This window comes from Castor canadensis, chromosome 2 (genome assembly GCF_047511655.1).
Source record: "Castor canadensis chromosome 2, mCasCan1.hap1v2, whole genome shotgun sequence".
Classification (NCBI taxonomy): Eukaryota; Metazoa; Chordata; class Mammalia; order Rodentia; family Castoridae; genus Castor; species Castor canadensis.
In genome coordinates, this window is record NC_133387.1 from 148548359 (window position 1) to 148565102 (window position 16744).

General features: G+C 43.8%; 1 protein-coding gene across 1 annotated transcript in view; it reads right to left on the reverse strand.

Annotated features, from left to right (window-relative positions):
- The window catches only part of Myo1e (myosin IE), a 206213-nt gene extending 190156 nt beyond the window's left edge, over window positions 1-16057 (reverse strand). Inside the window, exon 1 of the mRNA XM_020175398.2 lies at window positions 15653-16057. Coding sequence (XP_020030987.2) covers window positions 15653-15655 — 3 coding nt within the window. The 5' untranslated portion in view covers window positions 15656-16057. The remainder of the gene's footprint in view (window positions 1-15652) is intronic.
- Window positions 16058-16744: the final 687 nt, after the last annotated feature.

Here is a 16744-nt window from a genome sequence, read left to right on the forward strand (position 1 = left end):
AGTCCTCTCTTCAAATGTCCCAACTGGGGATCAGATATTTCCAGCCCTAACAGGCTACTGGACTATTCCCCACTTTTCTCCTTCCACTCACATTGGAGCCATTTTATTTTATTTTTTTACACTTTTGTAAAGCTTAGAAGACCTCACCCATCCACTGGAACTGAGCTTGGAAAACAACCCCCAACAAGTTCAAAAGGTGCAACTCTGCCAATTTCATTGCTTGGCGAGTTCAAGTTCAAAGGTTTCAGGAGGACAGTTAGATATAACTAGTCTTTGAATTACCTGTGAATCTTAAATGTTTGTGCACTCAATCTGCCCTCCAAAGCCAAATGAAATAAAAACAAACAACAAACATGCTGTCTGATTGCTGTAAAATTCCATTTCAATTCTCTCAATCCCTTCTTCCATTAAATTATATTTGCTTATTTGTTAAACATTTACACTTGTGAAAAATCACTTACCACCTGTACAATTAATTCCATTCTAGATAGTTCTAGATAGTTCTGAAAGAACTATCTTTCTTCATGGATTCCTAAATAGTCATGGGGGAAAGTGTTTGTCCTGCTTTCATCAAGACAGCTGCCTGGCAAGAGGGAAGGGACATCACAATGACAGGCTGCTTTCTGTTCCCTCCCATGGGTAAGCCACCCTGCTTTCCGGTTTTCACCATTCTGTCTTTCCAAAGGGCACAGTGAACAAAGTGAGGAGAGACACCTACACAGCAGACAACTTCCTCGTGGATCCAGTATCAGACTTGGGGCCGTGTGAATCATGGCACTTACACTGGCTTACTCCTCTCTCGTTCCATTAGCCGAGTAACCAGAAGCATTGGTTTCTTGAGTGGGTTTCAAGACTGTCTCACTGTGTGGGTGGTTCTGCACTCTACTTTTGTCCTTCAAGATAAATGTGTGGGGTGCAGGTTGAAAGAACGTCTACTCATACGCAGCAGAAGGAAATACAAGCATTTTTTCCCCATTAAGTTCTAAAATGACGTTATGCACTTAGCATGGCAAGTCACAAAACAGGAACAGGAGGATCTGGGGAGGAGAGGTGAAAAGCAAGTGATCAGAAGAGAAGATAAAGTACACATTATCATAAGATCTTTGCACAAAATGGGACATGTGATTTGGTAGAAGGAGATGATGTCTTTGTTTCTTTTCTTTTTCTTTTTGGCGGTACTGGGGCTTGAACTCAGGGCCTTGTGTTTATTAGGCAGGAGCTCTGTGACCTGAGCCACACCCCAGCCCATTTTTGCCTTAGTTATTTCTTCTGATTGGGTCTTCCTGTTTCTGCCTTCCGAGTGGCTAAAATGTCAGGTGTACACTACCATGCTCGGTCCTGGAAGGAGATAACCTCTAGCTACTCAGAAGATGGAATTGGAGCTGGCTTAAAATGAGAATTAGACTTGTTGGGAAGAGGAAGGGCAGGAAATTGATTCTAGTCAGACACAAGCTGATGGAAGGGACCCTCCCATCCTGGAACATCAAGTGCTTCAACTTGGCCTGACCAGCTACATGAGTAAGAGGTAGTAGGCATAGGGAAGCCACAGAACTCTGCAAGAGTTGGACTCTTGCAATTCACACCATCTTTTATTTGGAGACAGAAAATACACCTTGGCCAAATGACACTTAAATATGACTACTGCAGAACACTGAAGACTCTGATTCATATCCCCAAACAAAGAGGACAGTGCCTCATTGTCTCTGTGCTACAATGCTTGATGCATGCAGTCGCTCAGAGAAGTGCAGAGCAGCGCTTGATGGAGGAGGAGAAAGCACCCCTTGTTTTGTGCTTTTAGTTTTGTTTCCTCACTTCTGAGCAGGTACAGGCTGCATTTCCTGTCTTTTCCAGCCCTCCTTCTCATCCTTCCTAGGTCCAGAGTGAGGCTCCAAGTGGAAAATGGACAAGAGGCATTGTGGGAAAAGAAGGGACAATGGTGAGAAGATGAAGGTAGGGGTGGGAGTTGAGGGGGGGCGGTGAGAGAAAGAACTGGAAGAGGCTGGCCCAGCTTTTCTATACCCTTGCCTCTGGTCCCACATAACAGAAACAACTCAATAGAAATCTGCCCCAGAGTCCAGAATTTAGAGCCCTGCCATTGATTAGGAAATATTAATTTTATAATTAAGATTATATTCTCTATGAGGGAAATAGTGGCCTTTCAATTATTTATATAATATCAAAACTTTATAACCCTGACTTTATTTGGCTATTTCTTTGTGATCACAGGAAAATATGAAAACCTAAATCCATGATCAAAGTCATGACTCTATTTTTACACTTCATTACTATTCTGAAAAAATCAAGTTAGTTGTCAGTAAATAATACCTATCATTGCCTTACACTAACTTATTCATTTAGCATCTCTGACAATCTTATAAAAAATTATTTTAACGTACTACTTTCAACCTCCCTTCTCTCTGATGTTTCGTTGTTTTATTTTCAAACATTTCCAGTAAAAGCAGGGTTAGGACCAGGATTCCTGGACTGTGAATCAGGAAACTTGAATTCTAGGGCCAACTCTGCTATTAAGTTGTCCAGTGACCTTGTGATCGTGAGCAGGCTACTTAAATGTCCAGGCCCTGAAGGGTCATTTGGAAAGGCCACAGACCACTTTGGAGACTTATGAACATGGGAACACAGACACAATTTCATAGGCCCCCACCAAGTAGCTCAGGATTTTTCTAATTTGATATTCTATATTTAAAGCCATGTGATCGTCAAAAGAAACGTGATGTTTTTACAGCCGTTATCAGACACAGGAACAAATGAAAAGGAATGAAGGGACTGCCAGTTGTACCTAGAGTAGAGCTAGGACTGTAGGCTGGGGGTGCTCTCCATGTCCTGCACACCAAGACCGTAATTGCCAAGATACTATTGCCAGATCCTTCCATGAATGAGATTGGGCCAAATCTTAAGAATTCCCCTGAGTGGCTGGAGATGTCTACATTATTCTGTAAAATAAAGGCTCTGCTGTTCAAAGTCAAAGGGAAGCAATTTGCTTTGGTCTACGACACACATTCCTTCTTCCAGTCTAAGATGTAGTTAGTGCCAAGTTTGGCATTATTTAAAAGCCAATGAAGCTAAGTGCTGGTGGCTCACACCTGTAATCCTAGCTACTCAGGAGGCAGAGATCAGGAGGATCAAGGCTGGAAGCAAGTCCCAGGCAAATAGTTCTTGAGACCCTATCCAAAAAAATAAAAAATAAAAAGTAATCACAAAACAGGGCTAGCTGGTAAGAGCACCTGCCTAGCAAGCCTGAGACTCTGAGTTCAAACCCCAGTACTGCCAATAAATAAATAAAAAGGCTGATGAACTGGCTTGATCTTGCTTTTCAGTGCAAATACAGATATGAAAGTTGGGCCTCATAAGAAATAACTAAATAATTAAAATTAAAATTAAAGCCAATGTAATATAGAATGGAGGGATCTTTATCAATGAAATGCTGTGGTATCTGTATCTGCCTCACAGTAACCCGGAGGAAGGTAAGAATAGAGAAAAAAATTGGTTTTGAGTCGTCAGTTTGTTAAAGTTGGGAGATCAGTTTTTTCTCCATTTGTGTAGCTTTACATGAGAGCCGGCTGTGGTGCTGCATGCCTGTAACCTCAGCACTCAGGAGGTAGCGAATATCAGAGGAGAGAATATCGGAGTAACAGATCTGCAGTTAGTGGATTTGGGGGTTAGTTGTTGTTACTATTGGTTATTCTTTGAGACAAGGTCTCCCTATGTAGACCAGGTTGGCCTTGAACTTGAGATCCTCCTGCCTCAGCCTCCCAGGTGCTGGGATTATAGATAGATGTGCACCACTATGCCTAGTGGTTAATGGATCTTTGAAGTCCTGCACCAAAGCTAAGTTAACCCTATTCAATTCACATCTTGTAGAGCAACCCACGGATGGCTGTCAGGATCTCGTATGGTATGGAATTGACAGAGGGTTATTTTAAGAATCATCTTTTAGTCTGAAAATCATGTCTTTCAAAGAAAAAATGCTTTTTGAACTGTGTAGGGAATATCTTTCTCCACATGGACAGCTCAATGCTGGCTAAAAAGGCAGAATTAGGCAGCAAGAAGTCTTGTCCCTTCCTGGGGAAAAGGATAGACAAGGAAGTTCCAGCCTTCAGTCCAAAAGCACATCCAGTCCAGTCTGGTTTGGCATGAGTCATGGTTCTCTAAGTTTGGGCTTAAGTTAAATGTTTGTTATTTTCACACACCTCCCCTTAACAGGGAGAAAATGATTTTTCTTTGTTGTTAGCTTCAGTTTTTACCTTTTTTTCAACAAAAAATAACAAGTTTGGAATCAGACTGAGTCTCCATCAACTTGAAAGAACTATAGCTCTAATTCCTCATGTCTTGGGAAACCAGCAGATGCATCAGAAGCCCCGATGGGTTTTCTTTCGTACACAAGAGTTCAAAAGATCAGCCAGGGAGAACTGGAGCTACCTACCACTCTAGTTATTCCTCCATGTATTCATGCAGGTAAGGAGTGCTAAAAGAAAAAGGTTGATGTCAGGTGACTAAACCTGAGCCCTTGGCTAGTCCTTTCTTTGGTCTTAGCCACGTGACTTGCCTTGGCCAACAGAGATAGCAGCAAGTCTGATGCAAACAAAAGTTGAAGAAATTCTTGTGTGTTAAGGCTTGCAACCTCTTGCTGTTCTTCGTAATCCTCTGGTGTGACCACTACTATGTAAACAAGCCGAGCCCAGCCTGTTGTGACAAGAGATACATGACCAAGTCATTCCTATTGCCCCAGCTGAAAGTGGGCCAACTACCAGACATGTGAGTGAGGCCATCCTGGCTCATGCGTCCTCAGCCAAGCCACCAGCTGACCGCAGAGATCAGACGAGCCAGTCTAAGATGGGAACTGGCCAGCCAATACACAAAATCATGAGAAATAATAAATACTTTTTAAGACACGGTGTTTGGGATGATTTGTTACACCAAAATCTAACAGACATAGCAGAGCAAGAAGAGGTGATGAAGAGAGGCTAAGATATATTGAAAGTCTTGGAATATATTCCCTAATGGGTCTTTATACAAGACTCAATGGGACTCACTACTGACTTGATTGTACATTTTTTATTTGTTTGGTTTTTTGTTTTGTTTGTGGTACTGGGGCTTAAACTCAAGGCCTCAAACGTGCTAGGCAGGCACTCTACCACTTGAGCCACTCTGCCAGCCCAATTTGATTGCATTTTAACTGTTATTAAAATAACTTGACATAGATTCAAAATTGACCATTCACTCCAATACTTATCTTAAAACAGCATTCACTACAATTCTTGGAATAATATTATATGGGCTTCAGGGGTTTGCTTATGAACTGCATGTGTTTATACCCAGTTTTTTTCTTCTTAATTGGAAGAAGATGTTAAAACTACAGAGAATAACAAAGAAATGTCTATGGACACATTGCCTAGAATTAATTATACTATTTTAGCATATTTGCTTTGGATGTCTTTTTTTTTATATAAAAGCAAGTAAAATATTACTGACACCCATGTTTGCCCTGAAGGCACAAGAATAACGTGTGGCTTCCCAGAACCCAGTATACAAGGCAGGCATTTAATACATATTTGTTGGGTAAAAGAATGAACAACAGGGAGAATGGCGACCAGAACCCATGTCATGTCACTATACAATTTTAACCCGCTGCTGCCCACATCTTGGGGCCCAGGAACTTTTCTTTCCCACTACCAAGGTTGCAACTCTGGAGGGAAGAAAAAGGCTCTGAGCTTAACAGGTAGGACCAGACTGCAATCAATGAATAGAGGCTGACAAGTGATGTTACCAGAAGCACAGGGAATTATGGGAGAAGCTGGATAACTATTGAGTCTAACCAGTTCTCTGGTGTTTTTGTGATGAGGAGGAGGCAGGGATATTGTAGTGAAAGGTTTTAAGCAAATCCTTCTCATTGGCTGTGACTGCTCAGATTCCCACACTCAAGCTATCCAAAGACGAGCAGCACCTGGAGCAGTCGATGGCCCTCTTCCACACAAGGTGTAAGACACACAGAGCGTACATCTCCAAGGACAAGTTCAGCACAGGAGAGGTGCAGAATGAGCCCCCCCTGGACCTGCCCATCTTTTGTTTCTCAATCTAGTGCACACACTGCCTAGCAGAGATCACGTTCAAAACAGACCCTGAAAACACAGACTACGCCAACCATGGAATAGGAAGCCATGCTGAACGTCCAGAGCCAAGCAGCTCCTGGAGAAGAGGGGACAGAGGAAAAGGAAGAGTCACTGAACAACCCCATGAAGGGCCAAGGCTCCAAGCTGGAGGCAGAGGACCTGAAGCAATGGCACTCCCATGTGGACTTTGAGACCATCCTGCCACAGCACATCCTGTCCATGAAGAAGTGGCAGAAACAGGAGTAGGAGGAAGAAGGGTGGGACAGAGTGGCCTTGGTGGAGGAAGCTAGAAAATGAAGACTGCCTGAGGAGTCCGACTCAGAAGACAGTGCTCTTTCCATACTACCTTAGCTGGTCCTGCTACCCAACCCCATCACCATTTCAGAGGAGACCCCAAGGCCAAGAAAGCAAGGAGCTGTGTGAGGAGCACTGGCAACAGGTGCCAGCTTTTGGGCCTGAGCCTGGTAAAGAAGACAGGCTTGGATCCCAAAACTAGGCAGGGTTAAGTGGTACCCACCCTAGGTGTCCCAAAAAGCAGGAAGACGGTTGTCCCTCCACCCCAGGTGCCTGGAACTCATCCTTGAGCCATGTAGGTGTATATTCCAACAGTAAGGATAGTGATGGTGACTCAGCTCCCAAATGGGTCCCTATCTAGGACCTTCTCCAGATCAAAAGTCACAAGGTCAGCCTCGGGGACGCTGAAGGCCATTGGAGCTGGTGGTGGTTGAGGCAGAAGATCATGGCACCCACCAGAGCCATGAGTGGACAAATACCAGCATCCTCTCCCTCCACCAGCAGCACTTCAGCACCTCTAGGACCCCAGATCCTCCTGCCCCCACTTAGCACTGTGTTAAGGGCTGGGATGTCCCTGGATTATCTCTCGGTTGGCACTTGCAGAGTATACAGAGGTCTTCTCTTGAATCATCTTTTCAACATTGGCAGTATTTGGGGCATAGGGTGAGCCTTTCCATCCCCAGAAGACACCAATGGGGCCAGGACCTAGCAGTGTAGATATCTATCCCAAGCCTACTCATCCTGCTCCAACTCCACACCAGAAAGGGGGCACCATGTCTCAGGAGCCACAGAAGGCTGAGGCCATTACTGACCACAGCAGTTGTAGAAGGTTCAAGGTGGGATTTCCCCTGTGTACATGTTCACAGGAGACTTTTGTACAGTTATGATATAGGTTGAGCAATCTGGCTACAAGGGATTATTATTCTGCCATGAAAATATGAAAAAATATGCTTACCAAAGAGGGATTTATAAAACAAGTGGAAAAGTACATAGCACAGATTATATTTTTGCTCCCTAATTACAACTATAAAAAACAGGGTGTGTTTTAGGTTGGATAGATTGGAAGGAAAAGCAAAAACAGAAATAATTACTGTGATGGAATGTAATATCATTATGGGTGACTTCTAAATTTATTCCTTATAATCTTTTACAGTTGATACAGTAATGAATTAAATAATAAGAAATAACTTTCCATCTCCAAGTGGACTTCCATGAATGGTGGTAATCCATCCCCATTTGGTGGGGAAGCCTGATTAGATGGAGACAGAAAATTTGTATTTTGCAACCAGCTCAGCCAAAAACTAGCTATGAGCTTTCTAAAATCATCTATCCTCTCTAAATCTATCCTTTTTTCTTTTTTGGTGGTACTGGGGCTCAAACTCAGGGCCTCACACTTGCTGGGCAGGTACTAGGGCTCAAACTCAGGGCTTCACACTTGCTGGGCAGGGCCATTCCACCAGCCCTCAAGTCACCTATTCTTGAAGGTTTACTATTTCACCATTCTAGCAATCCTCATGTGGTAAGTACTACTACTTGGTCAAGGCCCAGTGTTGTCTGAGGTAGACCTACTCTTTATGAAGGTTTAACATAGAATTCTTAAACTCTTTGGGCTTTCTACAAGTCTGCCTAATGTTTTGCTTCCCACAGTGTAGTATATGATTATAAAGTACTCTGAATTTCTAACACTCATCAGAATCTAGACACCTAACAGAGTGTGGACTACCGCAGGTGGTTCTTACACTCAGTTTCTGGAAAGAGGGACCTGCTTCCTCTGTCCTTCATAGCTTGCTTTACAAGACATTGACAGTCTTTTTTTTTTTTTTTCCTTCTTTTTTTTTCTTTTATTATTCATATGTGCATACAAGGCTTGGTTCATTTCTCCCCCCTGTCCCCACCCCCTCCCTTACCACCCACTCCACCCCCTCCCGCTCCCCCCCCTCAATACCCAGAAGAAACTATTTTGCCCTTATCTCTAATTTTGTTGTAGAGAGAGTATAAGCAATAATAGGAAGGAACAAGGGGTTTTGCTAGTTGAGATAAGGATAGCTATACAGGGCATTGACTCACATTGATTTCCTGTGCGTGGGTGTTACCTTCTAGGTTAATTCTTTTTGATCTAACCTTTTCTCTAGTACCTGTTCCCCTTTTCCTATTGGCCTCAGTTGCTTTAAGGTATCTGCTTTAGTTTCTCTGTGTTAAGGGCAACAAATGCTAGCTAGTTTTTTAGGTGTCTTACCTATCCTCACCCCTCCCTTGTGTGCTAAAGCTTTTATCATGTGCTCAAAGTCCAATCCCCTTGTTGTGTTTGCCCTTGATCTAATGTCCACATATGAGGGAGAACATACGATTTTTGGTTTTTTGAGCCAGGCTAACCTCACTCAGAATGATGTTCTCCAATTCCATCCATTTACCAGAGAATGATAACATTTCGTTCTTCTTCATGGCTGCATAAAATTCCATTGTGTATAGATACCACATTTTCTTAATCCATTCGTCAGTGGTGGGGCATCTTGGCTGTTTCCATAACTTGGCTATTGTGAATAGTGCCACAATAAACATGGATGTGCAGGTGCCTCTGGAGTAACAGTCTTTTGGGTATATCCCCAAGAGTGGTATTGCTGGATCAAATGGTAGATCGATGTCCAGCTTTTTAAGTAGCCTCCAAATTTTTTTCCAGAGTGGTTGTACTAGTCTACATTCCCACCAACAGTGTAAGAGGGTTCCTTTTTCCCCGCATCCTCGCCAACACCTGTTGTTGGTGGTGTTGCTGATGATGGCTATTCTAACAGGGGTGAGGTGGAATCTTAGTGTGGTTTTAATTTGCATTTCTTTTATTGCTAGAGATGGTGAGCATTTTTTCATGTGTTTTCTGGCCATTTGAATTTCTTCTTTTGAGAAAGTTCTGTTTAGTTCACGTGCCCATTTCTTTATTGGTTCATTAGTTTTGGGAGAATTTAGTTTTTTAAGTTCCCTGTATATTCTGGTTATCAGTCCTTTGTCTGATGTATAGTTGGCAAATATTTTCTCCCACTCTGTGGGTGTTCTCTTCAGTTTAGAGACCATTTCTTTTGATGAACAGAAGCTTTTTAGTTTTATGAGGTCCCATTTATCTATGCTATCTCTTAGTTGCTGTGCTGCTGGGGTTTCGTTGAGAAAGTTCTTACCTATACCTACTAACTCCAGAGTATTTCCTACTCTTTCTTGTATCAACTTAAGAGTTTGGGGTCTGATATTAAGATCCTTCATCCATTTTGAGTTAATCTTGGTATAGGGTGATATACATGGATCTAGTTTCAGTTTTTTGCAGACTGCTAACCAGTTTTCCCAGCAGTTTTTGTTGAAGAGGCTGCTATTTCTCCATCATATATTTTTAGCTCCTTTGTCAAAGATAAGTTGCTCATAGTTGTGTGGCTTCATATCTGGATCCTCTATTCTGTTCCACTGGTCTTCATGTCTGTTTTTGTGCCAGTACCATGCTGTTTTTATTCACTGACAGTCTTTTAGTAGGGCTAATTTTTCATCTTTTGAGACAGACTGTAACTTCTGGAAACCACTGAAAGGGACCTGGTGCCAAGTCTGGTGAGCAAGATGGGTGACCAGGCTGGGCTCTAGCATTTTAGGTCACAAAGGAAATTTTTTAAATAGATTATCTTATGCAGCTCACAAACGATAATTCAAAAGTGCTTTGAACAATGGCAATGACGTAGTTCTCAGGGAAGGCCAAGTTTACTTGGATTGACAGTGTATGTTCTATGGCTTGTCAAAGTCAATGTTGTTACTTTAGGGCTCTTCTAGTTCAAATTCTCTCAAGTGTAGCTGCCATGAATATATGTTGTTAAAAAAAACCAAACCAAACAAACAAACAAAAAACTGCTAGGATGCCCCCAAACCTCTTGTCTCTGCCAAAATAAATTCTGAACTTGAAATTTGAAACACAATTTGCTTACCATTATTACAGAATGTGCTTTTGTAAGATGCTGAGATGTTTATTTTTAATACCTTTGGCATTTAACCTTTAACCCCTTATTTGTCCTATAAATGCCAAATCAAATCAATATAAAAAATAAAAATATTAGGGGTTGGGGATGAGCCCAATGGTAGAATACTTGTCTAGCTCACACAAGGCCCTTTCTCTGATCCCCAGCACCACAAAAATAAAAAACTTTTCTCTTTTTAAAAAGTAACTTTGGGGAGATATAATTCACTTTTTGTACAGCTCAGTACCATTTAAAGCTTACAGTTCAGTGATTTTCAGTACATTCACAGAGCCAGGCATCCATTCACCGAAATCATAGGACACTCTCATTACCCCAAAGGAAACCCTGCAGCGCTACCCATTTCCTCCTAACTTCCCTATTACCCCTTCCCCTGCCCCATATTAGGCAACCACTGATCTACCTTTTGTCTCTCTGGATGTTTCATATGGGTGAAATCACACAGTATGTAGTCCTTTGTGATTGACTTCTTTTTTTTTCTTTTGGAGGTACTGGGGTTGAACTCAGTGCCTCACACTTGCTAGGCAGGTGCTCTGTCATGTGAGCTATTCCACACCCCACATACAGTGTACTTTGAACAAGTTCATCCCCTACATAATATTTCCTTAACGTCCCTTTCTCCCTCCCGTCCCCAAAATGATTACTTTAAAAAATCACCATTGAGAAACTTTTCACCACATAATGGTAAAAATACAAGTTGATGCATCTTTATAAAAAAGAAAAAGAAAGAAAAAAAATATATAGCAGATGACGAAAACTTGGAAAATCATGACTGAGCATACCTATATATCCCACTACAAAGCTCATAGTGCTTTGCAATTGTCTAGAGGTTTCAAAATGTTTGTGCATGTCAAAGCTGATACATATATATATATGTATATATATAAAAGAAACTTTCATAAGTTCTTATCAAGTAATGAGACCCAATGGTCATCTCATCAGGACATACAAAGTACTGCATGTTCTTTCCTTCATTCAATCTCCCATGAGCTCAGAATATACTAACACTAGATACAGGAGCAAAAAAGTCATTAAAATGCTCACTATGTAGCCATAAGGCTAACTCCTTAAGGAGGTCTGTTTCAAGATCTAAAATTTATGACATTCAACTGCAAATGGAGAAAGAGAAGTCTATCATGAGCTGGGCACACCTGTAATCCTAGCTACTCAGGAGGCAGAGATCAGGAGGTTAGTGGTTCGAAGCCAGCCTTGGCAAATAGTGCTGGAGATCCTATCTTGAAAAATATCCAACCAATAAAGGGCTGGCAGTGTGGCTCAAGTAGAAGAGCACCTGCCTAGCGAGCATGAGGCTCTGAGTTCAAACCCCAGTACCACCAAAAAACTTTTTAATAAAGTCCATTATGCAATATTGGGTGCAGGGCATGTGACTGCAGGGAATAGTTGAAGGGTTAGAAAGAGAAATTCAATTAGCAGACTATCTACTCAGGGAACATCTTCTCTGGTGTTTGGATAGCTCCAAATAGTGGCAGCTGGATGCAGGTTTTCCCTGTTTGAATAGTGTACAGATTTCATGGGTAAAAAATAGCTGGCAACTCCCTTTCTTTAGAAAGACCCAGAGAAAAGGTATGGCTGTATGGATAGATACTGTCATTACTGAGTATGTGACTATGACTTAGATGCTCCTGCTGGTAAGTTAATGGGAGGACACACTCTAGCTCACGGGACACCACACAGGGATTTTCAGTAATGGTTGCAGACAGCTCACTTACAGGTGAGTTTACTTGACCCTTTAGTGACACTGAAACAATTTAAAAATCTGCAGATTTAGCACAGAAATATGGACTTCTAGATTCCCTTGAAAAACAAGGTAAGTTGGTAATATAGTCAATATAAATGGCTTAGGGTCAAGTAGTGACACCTTTTCAGAAGGAGCATGAATTCCATATTTACTCTCCAGAGGCCAGCTTCCCCATCAGATTATAATTCTGGCCTCCACAGATAACTGGAGTTTGCAACCGTTGATAAAGCTATAGTGCAAAGCAAAACTAGAAAGATGGCTTTCACCTTCTGCAAATGTCTGCTTCCCATACTTCTCCTTCTCCCCATCTGCTGTCCCACTGGGCTTTTCTTCAAAGACAGGAATTCCTGGGCCAGCCACATATTTCCTACTAGAATGGTCAGCCCCCTCCCTTGCCCCAAGGTAAGATCCTGGACTACCCTAACCTTTCTGCTGTCATCAAACTTCCCGGCTTTAGCCCATTCTTTCCCAGTTCTGTTTTCTTGGATTGTGTTGTTTTGGCCAGGGGACTTGTAGCAATCTGATACCCTAATCAGTGGAAATGAGCTATGTTACCTTCCCAGCAAACATACTTGAAATGAATCCAAACTTTCTAAACGCACACCAGCATCCACCCCAGGAAACTTACTTGCTTGGAGTCAGCTGTCCACCAGGCTTCTAACTCTTTGTATTGGCTCATAATAACTGAAACTTACTCACCTAATACAGAGTAAGAAAACCAGAATGGGTCTGGGACATTTTCTGAGGCAATGGCCAGTTCAGATCTATTCAAATATTTCTGCACATTTAATTCACAGAAACCCTATGAATCACAGTTGCTATGACCAGCGCATAGAGCAGAGCTGCAGACATAGGTTTCTGTCCATCAGATAGTTCAGGGTCATGGCTAGAACTTCCTTTGCAGACAACAAGAAAGACTCAGAGGAGACCTTATATGTATATGACTACTTATTAAAGCCAAAGGATATTTTTTGTACCCTCTTAAACAACATTCACTAAATTACAAAGATGCATGGAGATTATTTTTCACTTCTTCAAGCCTCCTAAAGAAAAGAATACCAACAACTATTACCTGATGGTGTTCTCGGTATATCCAAGGTGAACAGTGCCCCAAAGTGAGTTTTCAGCATTGAGATAATACGTGAACTACAAATTGTACATTGTGTTCATGAATCAGAAAGGACAGTCTCCCTGATGAGTCACAGCTGAGAATAGGTCTCGGTAGGGCCTTGGGTGCAGGTGGAAAACCATTCTACTATGCTATTAGCCTTCCTAAAACCACACACACAAACCCCACATGCACCTCACAGTACAGGTGATCTTCCAACAGCCTCTGCTCTGGGCTAATTCCTGGCCGCACCCACTGATGGTAATGTCCCTTCTGGTTCTAAACAGCTAAGGGATACAACTGGGCAAGCCCAGACAGAGTAGAACACAAATGAAGCCACATTTGGCTTGATGTATTCTTACATAAACATTGAATATTATAACTGGGGTTCCTAATTACTTAAGATGTTGATACTCTGTTCAAAGACAACTTCTCATACTTAATGAACAGACTTAAATTTTCAAATCAGGGAAGAAACAATCCACTTAATTTTGGCCAAATTACTCTGGATCCGGGAAACCCAACAATGGCACTTCTCCTATTTCAGGACGGCCAGCTGTTTCAACTTTTCTGTCAGTGAATTGTGACCTCAACCGTATCTGATGCACAGATAGTCTCCTGGCGGCCCAGGACATGCCCATCTGTGCTGATGGCATACAGCCAATCAATAGGTAAGTCACACCCAGTCCTCTGATAAATCATCTCTGGAGAGGAGTCTGCCTTCAGACATACCTCCATTTGCCCAAGTATCTACTTCAACAACTACGAGCCAAACTGAGCATGGATTTCCTCCAGGTCTCCAAAAGAGAGCACCCTGGACTACTCCTTGGTCTGTCCAGAAAGAAAAATGAGTTTAATGATGAGAAAAGGTGAACCCTCAAGGTACCACGGAAGTAGTCAAATTCAGTGAGATTCTTTAAGCTCTTGACATAAACACATTGATTTTTTTTTTTTTTTTAGACATATTGAACCATGGAAAATAATTACAGCATTTAAAAAGTACTGAGACTATCACTCAGCTGCTTAAGTTTCGGTGGCCAGATGCTCAATTAAGTAGCTCCACCAAATGTACACTCAGAGGAAATGATTTTCTGTAGGGGTTCCAAAAATACTGTGGGATGGGCTGAATTCTTTAACCTTAAACCCAAGGAGGAAGTTTAATTATAGATAAAGTTGTCTTTTGGGGCAAAGGTGACAGGATTTTGGACTATGTTAAAAGTAAAAGTTTTGGTCAAGGATGGCTTTTAAGGGTTTTGTTTTTAGTCATTCATCTGAATGAATAGCATGAGGTCAAGGACTACAGTTTAGCTCTGTCTGTGGCTTTTTCAGGCTGGTCATGCAGGATATAGATTTTTAAATGAGTGTTGGGCGAGGTGTCAGTTTGACTTAGCTTCACCCTGGATGGTCATTCCACAACAACAAATCAGAAGGCCATGTTCATCCACCTAAGCAGGATTATTCCCAAAGAACCAAGTATGGAAACTGGTAAAACTTTTTCTTTTCTATTTTTCTGCTGGACTGCCTTCCGATCTCTTGAATAGAGTCCTTGCTTTTGTGCCTCGGAAGGAAATCTACACCCTACCGAAGCCCAAGGGATGTGGCTAAGGTTATTGCGAGGGAGAGAGGAGGTAGCGAAAAGTCACCAACGGGTTAGAGAGAGAGAACAGCCAATGGCATACATTTCCAAAGGAAAAGGAACAAGTCTTGAGGACTTCCTGCGTGCAGTCCTGAGAGTCCCGGTCACCTGGCACTAGGGAGGTGACCCACCTGGCCCTTGGGACGGGTGGGGCCCTCCGGGGCGGTGCTCGGCCTGCGTGCCCCGCGGGTCCAGGCCGGGTGGCTCCAGCCGGCACTAGGTCCCCGCCAGGTGCTCGCCTCACCTGGGTCCCTGCCTGCCTTTGTGCGGGGCGCAGCTCCTTGGCCAGGGCCCCGGGGCGGGGGCTCGCGATGCCAGGCGGACAGCTGCGAGCGCTGCACAGGGCCAGGGACCCGTGCGGGGCCGGGGAGGGGCTCTCCCACCTTCCCAGCAGCAGGAGGAAAGGGACCCCACCTCCAACGGCTGTACCTCTGGAAACAGATGCGCCCACACTCTGACTTCCGACAGCTGGCAGCCATAGGAACTCAGCCACAAAAGTTTGGCGACTGCGAAAGTGACTTGCAAGAAAACTTTTCCTCGCCCCCTCGATCCCTCTCCCCCAAGACCCGGGTGGCCGAAAGCAAGGAAATCGGAGCTCGCGACGTGCAGACTCCCGCGTCCACCTTCTCCACCCTGGCCCGGGCAGTGTGCCCAAGGTGGGTGCCCCGCGCCGGGCTTCGCGGCCCCCGGTCCCAGGGTCAGGCGTCCTGGGACACAGTGCGGCCAACTCACCATGGTGACTCGAGCCGCGATCGCGCCTCCGCCGGGTCCCGCTGCCTGGGAGCTGGCGCTGGAACGCAGTCTTCTGGGTGAACTTCAAAAGTTGGTTCCCCTCGCCAAACACAGGCTCCCGACACCCAAGCACTCACAGGAGCCAATGGGAACCCAGGGGGCACTCCATCCAGGCGGGATCCGCCACGCTTAGGTGAGGGCGACACCGGGGCGACTTTAGCAGGCGGGGTGCATGCTGCAGAGAGGGCGGGGTCCACTCGGATCGGACGATCACCGATCGCGCAGAGGAGTCCCGGGCGCGCGGCGCGTCTGCCTGCCCAAGTCCCCTGTCTCGCTCCTCTTTCTTCAGCCACTTAATCCGTACTCCTCTCTGGCTCAGCCTCGGCTCGGGCCGGGCAATCTGTCCATAAATGGAGAATTCAGGGCAGGCCTGGCCAATCAGGTTTTGTTTTCGTAGCGCCACTCCTCAGGGAAACCGTGCTAGCCAACAAGCTTGGAGCTGCTGGAGTTTCCAAAGACCTCTGGATGCTGTAGTCCTGTTGCCTCGCCAGCCCGCAAAGCACCCTGCAGCTAGACCTCAACCGGAGCAAGAAACGCGCGTCAGAGACAAGCACACCAACTCTCATCTTGCCATTTTTTTTTTTTAAACGTGAAAGCCAGACTAGATTTAGCTTCCAAGTTGAAGTCGCATGATTTTCCTAGTTTTTTTTTTTAAATAAGGAAATATTTTATCAGCATAAAAGATCAGAGTCGTGGCAGCAATCCAAAGGAAATCCTTTTTCTTTCCTACGTCTGGATTGTGAGGAAAGTAAAAAATGTCATTTCCTCCCTTCTCTCCCTTTACCTGGATTTCCTTGGAAAACAATAGAAGCCTTTTTTTTTTTTTATGGCGAAGGTGCACTTGTACTGAGCAAGGAACAGGGTAGAAACAGGTGGGAAGAAGCCACGTCCGTCCAGCTTCCAGCAACAGCACCTGTGGAAAACAATCAGAAGAGTAAACAGGAAGGGCAGTGGCCCTTCTGTAATCCTAGCTAGGAGGCAGAGAGCAGGAGGATCGCAGTTCGAGGCCAAAAGTGATTCCCACAAAAGCAA